Source organism: Petromyzon marinus, unplaced genomic scaffold (genome assembly GCF_048934315.1).
Source record: "Petromyzon marinus isolate PM22_M1 ecotype Great Lakes invasive population unplaced genomic scaffold, UKy_Petmar_22M1.pri1.0 PM_Scaffold_57, whole genome shotgun sequence".
In the NCBI taxonomy this organism is placed as follows: domain Eukaryota; kingdom Metazoa; phylum Chordata; class Hyperoartia; order Petromyzontiformes; family Petromyzontidae; genus Petromyzon; species Petromyzon marinus.
In genome coordinates this window covers 69248-82538 of record NW_027423579.1, presented here as the reverse complement: position 1 = coordinate 82538, position 13291 = coordinate 69248, and the positions used below count along the sequence as shown (strand labels likewise).

General features: G+C 60.0%; 1 protein-coding gene across 3 annotated transcripts; it reads right to left on the bottom strand.

Moving 5' to 3' along the window:
• Positions 1-259: 259 nt before the first annotated feature.
• On the bottom strand, positions 260-12580 carry LOC142923495 (regulator of G-protein signaling 9-like). Of its 3 annotated transcripts, XM_076064645.1 has the most exons (17): positions 12313-12580; positions 10921-11017; positions 10743-10793; positions 10180-10286; positions 9096-9147; positions 8770-8828; positions 8523-8599; positions 7965-8046; positions 7751-7813; positions 7614-7643; positions 6908-6969; positions 6700-6813; positions 5370-5485; positions 4973-5060; positions 4655-4793; positions 4021-4103; positions 2046-3674 (listed from the first exon to the last, which is right to left on the bottom strand). In XM_076064645.1, exons 1-17 carry the CDS (start codon positions 12373-12375, stop codon positions 3527-3529), a joined length of 1431 nt encoding a protein of 476 aa, XP_075920760.1. In that variant the 5' UTR covers positions 12376-12580; the 3' UTR covers positions 2046-3526. The 3 variants fall into 3 exon arrangements, with proteins under 3 accessions (XP_075920758.1, XP_075920759.1, XP_075920760.1); XM_076064643.1 differs by lacking the exons at positions 6908-6969; positions 7614-7643; positions 7751-7813; ... (6 more) ...; positions 10921-11017; positions 12313-12580 and adding an exon at positions 260-1084 and having other exon boundaries at positions 3569-3674; positions 5370-6802; XM_076064644.1 differs by lacking the exons at positions 6908-6969; positions 7614-7643; positions 7751-7813; ... (6 more) ...; positions 10921-11017; positions 12313-12580 and adding an exon at positions 260-1084 and having other exon boundaries at positions 3584-3674; positions 5370-6802.
• Between the last annotated feature and the right edge of the window lie 711 nt (positions 12581-13291).

The following is a 13291-nucleotide window of genomic DNA, read 5'->3' as shown; positions in this document are numbered from 1 at the left end:
CTTGGCAGCTGGACCGCCTGTGACCCCACCCCACCCACCCACTGTGCCAGATCGCTGCGTTTTATCTGCCCGGCCCTCCGCTCCTCTCGCCCTTCGCTGTTGCTGGAGGGCGACTGGCTCCCAGCTGCCCGGTAGCAGCAGCGTCCTTCACGAGCCTCTCCTCCACAGAGGCCGATCTTGACATCGGTCGGTTGCCATTCTTCGGCGAGTCCGCACAGCTCCACATTCTCCAGCAGCCGCATCTTCTCTAAGCCCGTGCCGTTGCACGTTTATCCGACCTCTATCGGGCCAAACAGAAGCTGCTTGGGCATGCGGGCTACGTGACCCAGCCAACGCAACCTCCTCGCCTGCCGGGGGAGGGGACTGTGGTTGCTAGATCTCTTACGCGCACCCCCAACAGCATCACGAAACAAGACCGACGCCACACGTTCGTCTATTCACAAGCCTTTTATTGCCACGACTCAAACGCCTCCTGGTCTCGCGCCTTCTCTCTCTCTCTACACACACTCGCCTGCTCTCAATCCTCTATTCACAGCCCTCTATTTACGCTCATCTATTCACTCCTATACGAATCTCGATTCACAGTCATATAATATAATCGCATTCCTCTATCCACTAACCCCTCTATTTACAATCCCCCTATTCAGAACCCACTACTCACGCTACTCACACGCTAGTCACACTCTATTCATGTCTCCTATTCGTAATCACCTATTCACGAGGGGAGGGGAGGGGGCGGTGTGCACGATGGGGGGGGGATGGGGGAGGATGGGGGGGGGGGTGGGGGTGCAGAAACAAGCGCAGGAGGGGGGCTCGCGAGAGGGTGACTCTCAGCACTCACGGTCAGAGCCTATGGGTTTGGGCCAGGGGTTTGTGGGATCAGGGTCTCAAGAGCTGGGGATCAGGAGCCGGAGGAGCCGGGAGCAGCGCGCGGAGGAGCTGGGGAGGAGGGGGCCACGCTGCTCGTTGAGGAGGAGAGGCTCCGCGCGAGCCGAACGCCGGGGGGCACGCGGGAGAGGGGCAGCAGGGATGAGGGCGCCCCCCCGCCCGTATAAACCCCGGCGCGGCACGGGGAGCTCGAGGCCTGTGCGGGGGGAGACACGCGGCTCAGCGCGGGGCAGCACCCCCACGCGGAGAGCGGACGGTGGCGGAATTCGCAGAAGGCATGGGGGGCGGGGGGGGAGGCATGCCGATTTGGGGTCCACTTGGGCATGCAGAGGGGGGCATGGGGCATGCAGAGGGGGGCAGTGGGGCATGGAGAGGGGGGCAGTGGGGCATGCAGAGGGGGGGCAGTGGGGCATGCAGAGGGGGGCAGTGGGGCATGCAGAGGGGGGGCAGTGGGGCATGCAGAGGGGGGGCAGTGGGGCATGCAGAGGGGGGGCAGTGGGGCATGCAGAGGGGGGGCAGTGGAGCATGCACAGCGGGGGGACACTTGGACGTGCAGTGCCCCCGTGTGGTGAGCGGCGGTGATGACGAGACGCGGTTATTTTGCGGAGAACAGAGAAACGACGTCCGTCGGAGGTATCGCGGAGACAACCGCGGGCGATGGAAACGAGCGCGGAGGACGCTTGCGGAGAATCGAGGCGCTCGTGAACAAGAGAGAAGCGCCGCGCATAGCCACGAGCGAGCGCCTACAGCAGCGGTGGAGCGAGCGGCTCGCCTCGGAAGGTCTGCCAGTTCAAATCCTGGTTGGGGCGGTTGGCTCATCCCATCATCCTTCCAAGGTCGACAAAGCGAGTACTGTTTTGTGTTGGAGGTCAACGGTGGTTCCTACGATGGGCTCACCCCCGTCATAGGAATGTGGATTGTCCAACGGCTGACTCGGGACTGTAAGCAGGAGATGTGAGCACCAAATCCTCAATGCTCAAGCGAGCAGGGCGGGGTGGGGGGGATCACTTTTGAGTGAGCGGTGTGGTTGACCAGCTCGGCGCCGATAGCGACACGGCGCGCAACACAACAAGCGTGAATGATAATAGTGAACCACGCACAGCAACAGCGGATGGATCATAGCAAGCGCAGACAGCAGGATGGCTCCGTGTTCACGCGATAAAGGTGTACCGCTGCCTCGAGACATCCTGCGCCTTCTAAACATGCCAACGGTGGTCGTGTGTGTACCTGTGTCGTTGTGTACGTGTGTGTATAGGTGTGTGTGCAATTCTATGTATGTGTGTAATTATGTGTGTGTGTGTGCTTGTATGTCCTACTGAAGCTCCTCTCCTGTCTGCAGGACCGCCCTGGCCTGAGACCACACTGGGGGTCCACGAGCTTGTCAGCACGCTGCTTGGCAAGGGGATGTTGCAGAATCCAGGACCTTTGTTTGACCACGTAGTTCGAGGAGTTTTCCATGGCTGTGCCAGTGGAATTTCTGCAGATACAGCGGCAGCTTGAGCGATGCCTTTGTGCGGTAAAGGGATGGCTCCTTATTGGTCAACCAAATCTGCAATGCTGATTGATCAGGTTACCGCTGCTCACTTCCAGGAGTTCTGCTACTGTAGTTGGAGCGTGCCACCACGAGATGGGGCCTTTCCATCAGTCCTTACAACACAGAACACTCGTCTCGGTATTCTACGTCACGAAACACCCACCCCCGTAAATTCTCCACCAGTACTAGGGTAATGGTAGAGAAGGATTGAGGGGTTTGATTGCCTGGCCAGAATGCTCGTGAGAGCTCCAACTTGATAGCGGAGGTCTCACTCCAACTCAGTCGAGCAGCGTAATCTTTTTTTTATTGGCTGCGTAACGCTGTGCGGAAACTACCTGGCCTGTAGGCTCCACATTAAATGTTGGGTCTTCTCGGCGACAATTATGCCCCATCCATGTGTTTATGCTTGCAAAACGTGGACCCTTTTCAGGAACACCTGTGCCGGATTATAACATCCAGGCTGTCGTGCCTACGATCCATTTCATTCTTTGCAGGAGGGATCATGATAACCATGATATTTCACTGTGTAGCTCACATGCCCAGCCACCACGTGCCCGAGCAGCTTTTGACTGGCCAGATAGAGGGGCATAAATGGGTGTGGCACGGGCAAGAGAGGACATGGAGTGATGTGGTTCAGGAGGATATGGAGCTGAGTGGACTTGCCGAGAACTGGTACCAGCGGTGGTGGAGGCTCGTGAAGGGCAGTTGGAAACAGTCGCTCTCCAGCAACAGCGGAGGGCGGAGGAGCGACGCTCACAACAACGAGCGGAGCACCGGGCGGATAAAATACAACGAGGTGGCTCAGGAGAGAGCACGACTGGTGCATCTGCCAATCAACTGATTCCGTTAATTCATACCACACTTCACATGGCCTCAAAGTGCACCTAGCCTGATAAATGAGGAAGTAACGTCACTGCCACTTCGTCGAGAATAGCGATTGTTTTTGTGTGCGAGGCATTTGTGTGCAGGGTTCAGTAGTGGCGTGTGCGCTGCACGTGTATTCGTTGCTCGTGTGTGCTGCGTGTGTGTGTGTGTGTGCTGCGTGTGTGTGTGTGTGTGCTGCGTGTGTGTGTGTGTGCTGTCCGTGTGTGTGCTGCCCGTGTGTCACTTGGGAGGCTGGTTTCGCTTGTCCAGTTTGCTCATGACCTGTGTGAGGTCCACCTGCGGCACCGTTGCCGTGGCCTTTCGCGCCTCCTCCTCGGCCGCACGTAGGACCACTGGGCTGGGGCTCGCGTGGCGTGGGAAGCGGGCACTAAGAGGGGGGGGGGGGTGGTAGGAGAGAGGGGGAGAAAAGTAATCGCCATGTAAGCACGTTATTATTGCACGTCCAAGTGTCTGATGAATTGCCATCGATGAGTATTGTATCTTTTCCCTCGTCGCCGATTCCGTGTCCGTCCCAGAAGATTTGCGCCTGATTTTCGTTTCCTTCCTGATTTGCGGATCCATTCCTCCTCCACTCCTCCGCTCGTGCAGTAACGGACACGCAGGTCCCCGTGTGGCCACCGCTTACCTCTCGCGGGACCAGTCCCAGCCCATCTCGGGGGTGGCGGGGGGTGGGCATCGCCCTGGGAAGGGGGTAGAGGGGAGGGGGTTCTCACTTCTTGTCGGTCTCACGCGGCACCACGGCCTTGGCGAGGAGACTCTTGTAGAGGTCCGACTTGAGGTAGCGGTAGAAGGTGTCCTGGAGGCAGGGGTCAGGATCAAGGTCAAGAGGAGAAGTCAGGTTTGACCCAGACATCCACTGTTCAACCCTCAAAGGCGGTGCTCATTGTATGAACCCCCGTGCAAATTATGGGCTCAGTAAATTCTTGGGTCGCCACTTTGTCTAGATCTGACCCCAGATCGTCCGAGGCAGTCCTGGCGTCTGTGTGTCTGGTACAGGAATTGATTTGTACCTTAGCTGTGGTACCGGCGTTGCACTGGTACTGTGCAGTGCTGATAGGGCCAGGGTGCCTGAGAAACAAGTCCGAGTTTACACCTAGAACTGAAAACGTGGCTGCCCTAGGCTGCGTGCTGTAGTTGGCACGGTAGGGGGCAACAGGTGGTGCATCGGCCAGTCATCTCAGTCAGCCGACCCATGGCACCTGGCTCTGCCCCGTGACCTCCTGCGAGCGGGCGTTCGACACTTCACGTGGTGTCGTCAATGGTGCACATAGCCTGGCACAAGCTCCGTGGTGATGTCACCGCCACGCCAGTCGCCCCCTCCCCAGCCCCCCGCGCGCTTCCCCCCACCTTCTTCATGAGCATGTAGATGTGCGTCTGCGCGGCGTCCAGCACGTAGCGGTGCGGGCACTGGATGCCGCGCACCGTGATGTCCATGGTCTTCCCGTCGATGTTGATCCAACGGCGCGCGCCCTGCGCCAGGAACAGCCTGGGGGGGGGAGCGCGTGGGGGAGAGATGAGAGAGCGAGCGAGAGGCAGAGGGAGAAGCGTGCGGGAGGGCATCTGAAACCGAGTGAGCAGGGAGGGAAGAAGGATGAGAGTTGGAATTCGAGAGCGGGAGAGGTAAGTGAGAGGGGAGAGAGGCGCACCCAAACCCCCGCCACTCACTTGTAGATCTCCTCCGCCTTCTCCTTCGCTTTGCTCTGATCCCCATGCTTCAGGTCCTCACAGGCTTCCCAGAATGCAAGGTTCTCCCCTGCGCCATCACAAACATCGCACATTACACGACAGCGCATACCCCCAAACGCGTGTCCCCGATGTTGCTATCGCCGTCACGTGATGGAGCACACAGTCAACAACCTCGCAGAGCAGTGCCGGCCTCGCTCCGTGTGAAAGAGCGGGCCGCGGAAGCGGATATCACGGAGCTACCTCTGAGATCCATTCTTCACACACAGTCGAGGGCTGCGCTGTCCCAGCCGTTATGCGGAGGCCATGTGGGGGGCAGCCTCCCCCTACCTGTGCCCCCTCCCTCATCTCCGCCCCCCTCAACCCCCCCCCCCCGCACCGCTGAACTCTTTCTTGAGGAAGGCCTGGAACTCGCGTCGGCCCCGCGGGTCACGGAGCAGCTCCCGGAACGAGAACGCCCAGCGCTCCACACGCAGCCGCGTGGGCACCTCCACGCTGAGCACAACACGTGTACACACCACACGCCACGTGTACACACCACACAGCACGTATACACAACACGTGTACACACCACACGCCACGTGTACACACCACACAGCACGTATACACAACACGTGTACACACCACACGCCACGTGTACACACCACACAGCACGTATACACAACACGTGTACACACCACACGCCACGTGTACACAACACGTGTACACACCACACGCCACGTGTACACACCACACGCCACGTGTACACACCACACAGCACGTATACACAACACGTGTACACACCACACGCCACGTGTACACAGCACACAGCACGTATACACAACACGTGTACACACCACATGCCACGTGTACACACCACACAGCACGTATACACAACACGTGTACACACCACGTGTACACACCACACGCCACGTGTACACACCACACACCACGTGTACACACCACACGCCATGTGTACACAACACGTGTACACACCACACGCCACGTGTACACACCACACACCACGTGTACACACCACACGCCACGTGTACACACCACACGCCACGTGTACACAACACGTGTACACACCACACGCCACGTGTACACACCACACGCCACGTGTACACACCACACGCCACGTGTACACACCACACAGCACGTATACACAACACACGCCACGTGTACACACCACACGCCACGTGTACACACCACACACCACGTGTACACAACACGTGTACACAACACGTGTACGTACACACCACGTATACACACCACACACCACGTATACACATGCACACAACACACCACGTATACACAACACGTGCACACACCACGCGTACACGGCACACACCACGCAAAGACAACACGTGTACGCAACACAAGCCACGCGTACACAACACACAGACATCACGTATGCGGGGCTAGTATGAGTGTTGGGGTCAGAGCGAGTGTTCATTTGACACGATACGGTGCTGCTGCTGCTGCGTTGGCAGTGGCGCGCAAAGTTCACTTAACAAACTAACACACTCAACACGTCCATCAATAACACTGCAGCCTTGACAGAAAAAAATATATAATAGGCGACGTTTCGGGCAATGACCCTTCTCCATTGCCCGTATAAAATAATGCTTGCGTTATTGACGATTGTGATGAGCTTTAGGTGAAGGGTCAGGCCTATGGCTAGGGCCATGGTTATGGTCACGGGGATGTCGTCCCGTGAGCACTGTCACCTGGGGGAGTTGAGGGTCCAGTACATGGTGTCGTCCGTTACCCAGGGGTTGCTGGGGAGACACGTGGTGAGTAGGGGGTCGTACACGCTGGACGACTCCGTGAACTTCAACAGACTAAGGGGGGGGGGAGTGTCATGGGTTAGCGTACCCCCGCCCCTCGCACCCCCCACACCCCCCCCCCCCCCCCCCATTTCGTGTCAGGCCTCACCTCCCGAGGGAGACGGAGGACTTGGTACGAGAACGCAACGCGGCCTGCTGGTAGTACATGACCTGGGGGACACGGTTCACGGCCAGGTCAGCAACACGAAACCCCCCCCGCCCCCACCCGCCGCCCCACAGCAACATGAATCCATGCACACTGAACTTCTTTCTCACCGTACGTAGCCAACGCTGCGAACGCGGAGGTGCGGCGGAAGGACAACACGCTGAACACAAAAGGACGACACCGCTGTGTACGGGACGCACGCGTAGTTTGTGTGCCACGTGTTGCTTGTGATGTACGTTTTTTTGTTAATATGTATTTCGTCGTCATTTGTGCCAAGGGCACATCCAGTGCGGCGCTGGGGAGTTTGTATCGCGCGCCGCCGTTGTGCAGAGGCGCGGGTGGGGGGAGGGAGGGGGGAGGGAGGGAGGGGGGTGATCTCAAACAGCTAAAATTGGCGCCGCCAACAACTTGCCCAAGCTCTGTGGTCCTATCGTGGTATGTTTGGCCAACTTCATTCGTAAGTGTTTACACGCGTGGGGTGGAGCCGGATCATCCGGGGTGGGGTTGAGCGGGGTGGGGTTGAGCGGGGTGAGGTGGAGCGGGGTGAGGTGGAGCGGGGTGGAGCGGAGCGGGGTGAGGTGGAGCGGGGTGAGGTGGAGCGGGGTGGAGCGGAGCGGGGTGAGGTGGAGCGAGGTGGAGCGGAGCTCACCTGGCGACGGTAAAGCTCCACCGTTGGTTTCTGCAAAATGAGAGACAGACACTTAGAGGATGCACCGTGCTAGGTTCGGGGGTGCTGTGTGCAGGGCACTTGATGTGGTGTGCAGGGTGCTGGGCGCAGGGTGTCACCTCCTCCGCGCCAGGCTCCAGCACTCGGTTGAGTCCACTGTCCAGGGCATGCAAGGCTCCGGGCTGCACGGGATGTGGAGGAGGGGGGGGGGGGGGTTCAAAAAGACAATCAATGAACGCGGGACAACCAGCTCCACCCAGCGCTGCCCCCCTCAATGGGGGGCCCGGTGCGCCCCCCCCCCCCCCCCCCACCGCGTGCGGTGCGTGTGGCTACCGGGGGTCTCCGCACGAGCCAGTGGGCGCGCTCCTGGCACTCGAGGACCACTCGGTCGCCTTTGGGACGCTCGCGTCCGCTCCTGCACAACAAAGACAAAGACAAAGACGCCCCGTGTAACTGCCGCGCACTCTCGGGGCAAGTGCTGTTAGCGAGCGCCTATGAAGGTCGGCACATCGCACAAAGAGGTGGGTGGCCAGCACCACGCCCAGCGGCCTTTGTCTCCCCAGTGCTGATATGTACACACTGCGCCAGGTAGTTATTTGAGGCTAAGTCGACCTAGGGGAGGCCCGGTAATGGTTCAGATAATCGTCACCGGTGTTGGCCGTGAGCGGGAATTGAACTCGGGTGGCCGGGTTCGTAGCGCAGCGTAGCGCTAACCACACAGAAACACACACACACACGGATACACACCCAGCCAGCACCTCGCCTCGACAGACCCACCACAGCACCTATATCACTCCATCATCCTCACCTCTCTCCCTCACCTCTCTCCCTCACCTCTCTCCCTCACCTCCCTCCCTCACCTGCACCCCACCCCCCACCTGCGCCCTTCACCTGTACTGCTCCTTGGCCTGGCACACCACGAAATCCCACTCGTGGTTGATCTTCTGGTGCAGCGCGGAGTACAACTCCTGGTGAGGGCGGGGGGGGGGGGGGGGACGAGGACGAGGAGGGGGGCAGAGAAGGACGGGGGGGTGGGGGGCGAGTGAGGAACCACGGCAACTGCCGATGACGCTGATTATGCCGCCGCTGCTGCTGATGATGATGCTGCTGCTGATGATGATGCCGGTTCTGATCGCACCTTCTCGTATTCGTCCAGTTCTCCCTTGCTGCGAATGTTTTTCCGCGCCAGGTAAATCGCTGTGGAAACACGGAGGGGCACAGCTGGCACGGGGAGCGGTGAGGTGTTGTGGGGGGGGGGGCGGTGAGGTGTTGTGGGGGGGGCGGTGAGGTGTTGTGGGGGGGGGGCGGTGAGGTGTTGTGGGGGGGTGACAAGAGAGTGGGGTGCGAGTGGAGTGGAGCTACGCAGTGGGGAGGCGTGAGAGAGAGAGGGCGGTGAGGGGGTGGGGGGTAAGAGGATGGCGAGTGTGGGGGGGGGGTTCCCGTCGTCTCGGCGTTGCCCCCCACCGTAGTCCGTGTCCTCGCTCTGGCTGTAATGAAGTGGCCAGAAGTAGGGGGCCTGCGGACAGAAGTAGAACGAGCACACGTGACCCACACACACACGTGACCCCCACACACACGTGACCCACGCACACACGTGACCCCCACACAGCGTGACCCACACACAGCGTGACCCACACACACAGCGTGACCCACACACAGCGTGACCCACACACACAGCGTGACCCACACACAGCGTGACCCACACACAGCGTGACCCACACACACAGCGTGACCCACACACACAGCGTGACCCACACACACAGCGTGACCCATACACACAGCGTGACCCATACACAGCGTGACCCACACACAGCGTGACCCACACACACGTGACCCACACACAGCGTGACCCACACACACAGCGTGACCCACACACAGCGTAACCCACACACAGCGTGACCCACACACAGCGTGACCCACACACACAGCGTGACCCACACACACAGCGTGACCCACACACACAGCGTGACCCACACACACAGCGTGACCCATACACAGCGTGACCCACACACAGCGTGACCCACACACAGCGTGACCCACACACAGCGTGACCCACACACAGCGTGACCCACTCACACACGTGACCCCCACACAGCGTGACCCATACACACAACGTGACCCACACACACAGCGTGACCCACACACAGCGTGACCCACACACACAGCGTGACCCACACACAGCGTGACCCACACACACAGCGTGACCCACACACAGCGTGACCCATACACACAGCGTGACCCACGCACAGCGTGACCCCCACACAGCCTGACCCACACACACAGCGTGACCCCCACACACAACGTGACCCACACACACAGCGTGACCCATACACACAGCGTGACCCATACACAGCGTGACCCACACACAGCGTGACCCACACACACGTGACCCACACACAGCGTGACCCACACACACAGCGTGACCCACACACACAGCGTGACCCACACACAGCGTGACCCATACACACAGCGTGACCCACACACACAGCGTGACCCATACACACAGCGTGACCCATACACACAGCGTGACCCACACACACAGTGTGACCTGGAAGCGGTAGAGGGAGCCATCGGGGCGCAGCGCGAGGTTGCGCGGCTCAGAGAGCGGATAGACGAAGCCATAGGCGACCAGCAACCAGCTCAGGTGCAGCGCCTCTATGGGAGGAGAGCAATGGAGAGGGGGGGGGCAAGGTGGGGGTGGGGGGGTTTGGGTGCCGGCGGATGAGGTCGGGTAAGGTCGGGGGGAGGTGCGTGGAGAAGAAGGGGGAGGGGGGGAGATAGGGAGGTTGCGGGGTTTGAGTTGCTCCCAAGTTGCTCACGGGTTGCACGACAGGTCTAGCGCGGTGTTCAACGTTGGAGCTACTGCGGGCGTCTGCAAGGAGCAGAGCGGGGTCGCCTCGTGCCCCCCCCTCCCACGCCTGTGTGAGCATGGCACGGTTTAACAGCCGCGAGACAGGGGGTTTAAATTCTACATTCCTCTGGCAGGGGCTATCATCGTACAACCACAGTCCGTTACCCCAGAAAGTGATCTCGGAGAGAACGTTTGGCGGGGTAGGGAGTGGTGGGGGGGGGGGATTTGAGGGGGTTTGGTGGGGGGGGGGGGACTCTCACCGTCCGCGGTCACGTGGAGCCCCTGCTCCATCCACTGCACGAGGTCGCGTCCTGCACGCGGCGCACAGCGGGACCCGCGCCTCGTCACGTGATCCAGTGGGGGGACGGGGGAAGGGGGGGGGGGTAGGGGCGTGCGTTTGGGGAGGGGGGGGGCGGCGGTGCGTGGGGGTGCCCTGACCAGTGGTGGCGTCGGGGATGATTGTGTCGCTGAGCAGCTGGTCTCTCATCGGCACCCCGCGCTCCGAGTCCTGCATGCGCGTCACCAGCGCGCCGAGCTGCCACGCCACACCGGACCATTCCCCATGATGTTCGCTCGCGAGACTTCGCGTTTCAATTTCGCAGTGCTGAAGCTACAGCAACAGCGTTTTCTACACCACCCACCCCTGCACGCCTTCGCCCCCCTTCCAATCCGAGCACGCAGACGTGCCCCCACCCCTCCCCCCACCGCGCCAATTCCCTGTGGCGCTACCCTCATGGGCGCTGCGAATCCGCGCGAGCGAGACAGAAACTCCACTCCGCGTTCCATGGGGCCGAACAATCATCATCATCGTCGTCATAATCGTGCTCTTGGTGTGCATGGCAGAAGCCTCGCCGAGTCTCAAGACGTTTGCTCGCGAGGGGATAACGCCCTCAGCTCCGTTACACAGACCGCCGGTGTCACGCCGAGCGGGCTGCACAACCCGTCTGCGTGGCGCTGATCATGCCACCTGGAGGCCGTCACGCAGCACGGCGGGGTTGGGAAGCTGACGGTGTCTGAGTATCGGCCCACAGGCCCTTGACATCAAGCGGCCAGCAACAGACAGCGCTATCGACGTTGCGGAAGGTTCATGCGGTCATGCTTAGGGAAAGACGATAGGAGGAGGGAAGTGGGGCAGTCTGGGGGAAGAAGAAAGCCAAGTGAGGTGACACTGTGTGAGTTCGTTGTTGCGACGCGCAGTGTGGTGACTGAACAAAGTGTAGATGAGACGAAACAGTCGGGTGTCTGGGAGACCGAGTGAGTCCTCAACATGGACGGAGGAATCAACGGGTTTATGGTAACGGGATCGTGGTAGCGATAGAAGAGTGACGGGAAGGTGACTGACCGCCTGTTAGCGATTCACTGAATTAGTTGAATGGTTACGTGCCACCCTTGTCAACAACCCTGAGCAACCGGTCTCAGAAGCCAAGCAGGCTTGAGCCTGGTCCTTTGGCCGAGTGACCACCAGGTTTGTCCGGCGTTTTATTCGTGGCGTGGCCAGATGGTAGTCTTAAGTGGCAGCCCCTTGTCCACACCTTGGCGGGTTTTCTCCGCGTTCTCTGGTTTCCTGCCACCTGAAGCCAAATCCCACGCAGAGCTCGCCTGAACACTCGTCCCGAGACTCGGAGACGCTTCCCTGGGTAAATATTTAAAATGACTAATTCCACGTTTGGGTTAAGGGACTGCGTGATGATCAACCGGAACGCGAGCACGAGCACACGGTCACGCCCCTGCACACAAATCACAGCGGCCGCAGCGGCGACAAAAGGCCCGACCAAAACCCACAGCTCCCCCGAGTCTGCGAGTGCGTCGAGGCTGCGTGGCGTCGCGTACCTTGGCCAGGTGATGCTGCCGAGGCCGGTGCTGCTGGCTCTGGTCGAGTATGTTGATCTTCATCCTGGCCCCCGGTGCGCGGCAGCGCTCGGAGGACGCGTGCGTGGACCGAGTTTCAGCAACCGGTGGAGAGCAGCGCCCTCCGCAGCAGCACGAGCGGTGTCAGCACCAGGGACAGCGCACCCGCCGCCCCATATGGCACCCCGGGGATTAGACTCTATTCTTGGTCCGGGCTGAGCCACGGTAACCAAGGGGAACCTGCGGCCCTGCACATTCCCCCCCCCCCTCCCCCGACCGCCAGCGGGCGAATTTGAGACTGTAGGACAGAGGGGGGAGGGGGGTCGAGGTGGCCGTCATCCCCGCGTTCTGCTGTGACGCGCACCTCGGCGGCATTGGAGGGGCAGGTGAACGCCTCACCTGCACAGTGCATCGCCTAGCAACGCGGCGAGGAAACCCAATACCTGTACCAGGAGCCCTGGGGGCACGGGGCCGATCCCCCTCGACCTCGCGCTCTGCTCATACCCCCCCTCACCCTCCCCTACTGATTATCTTGCGATGTCCTCTTAACGCAAGGCTAATTCGCATTACTCAATCAACGTGAGGGTCACCTGTTTATATACAGTGCGAGGATAAACATCACCCACCGCTACTCATCTCTGACTCCGTATCACTCATCACTGACCATGCCCTCTTGCGGTGTCCTAATCCCAGGTTTTTTACACAGCACATTGAATAACTTTTATTTACCCAGGAAGTCCTCAAGTCCTCGTCTCATCCACACTTGTGGTCAACCACCACACTGCAGGTCACATCGACGCACTCATTCACCCACTCACCTCGATTCTCTGCTTCTTCCCGTGCACTGCTCCACTTTAGAATTCCCTTCCATAATTTCCCAAGCTCTTGTAATAGTTACCACACTCACTTAAATTACAACTTTGATGGTGCTGTTAGCTGCTGGCCGCCTGGCGCTTGGCCT

What these genes read in the sequence shown, in the direction of transcription:
- LOC142923495 (XM_076064643.1), bottom strand. Translation starts at nt 6,261, where the DNA reads ATGTGTATACGTGGTGTGTGGTGTGTATACGTGGTGTGTACGTACACG. An exon ending in CCTCAAGAAAGAGTTCAGCG is followed by an intron (nt 5,061 to 5,369) that starts GTGCGGGGGGGG and finishes GTGATGGCGCAG; the next exon opens with GGGAGAACCTTGCATTCTGG. An exon ending in TCTACATGCTCATGAAGAAG is followed by an intron (nt 4,104 to 4,654) that starts GTGGGGGGAAGC and finishes CCCTGCCTCCAG; the next exon opens with GACACCTTCTACCGCTACCT.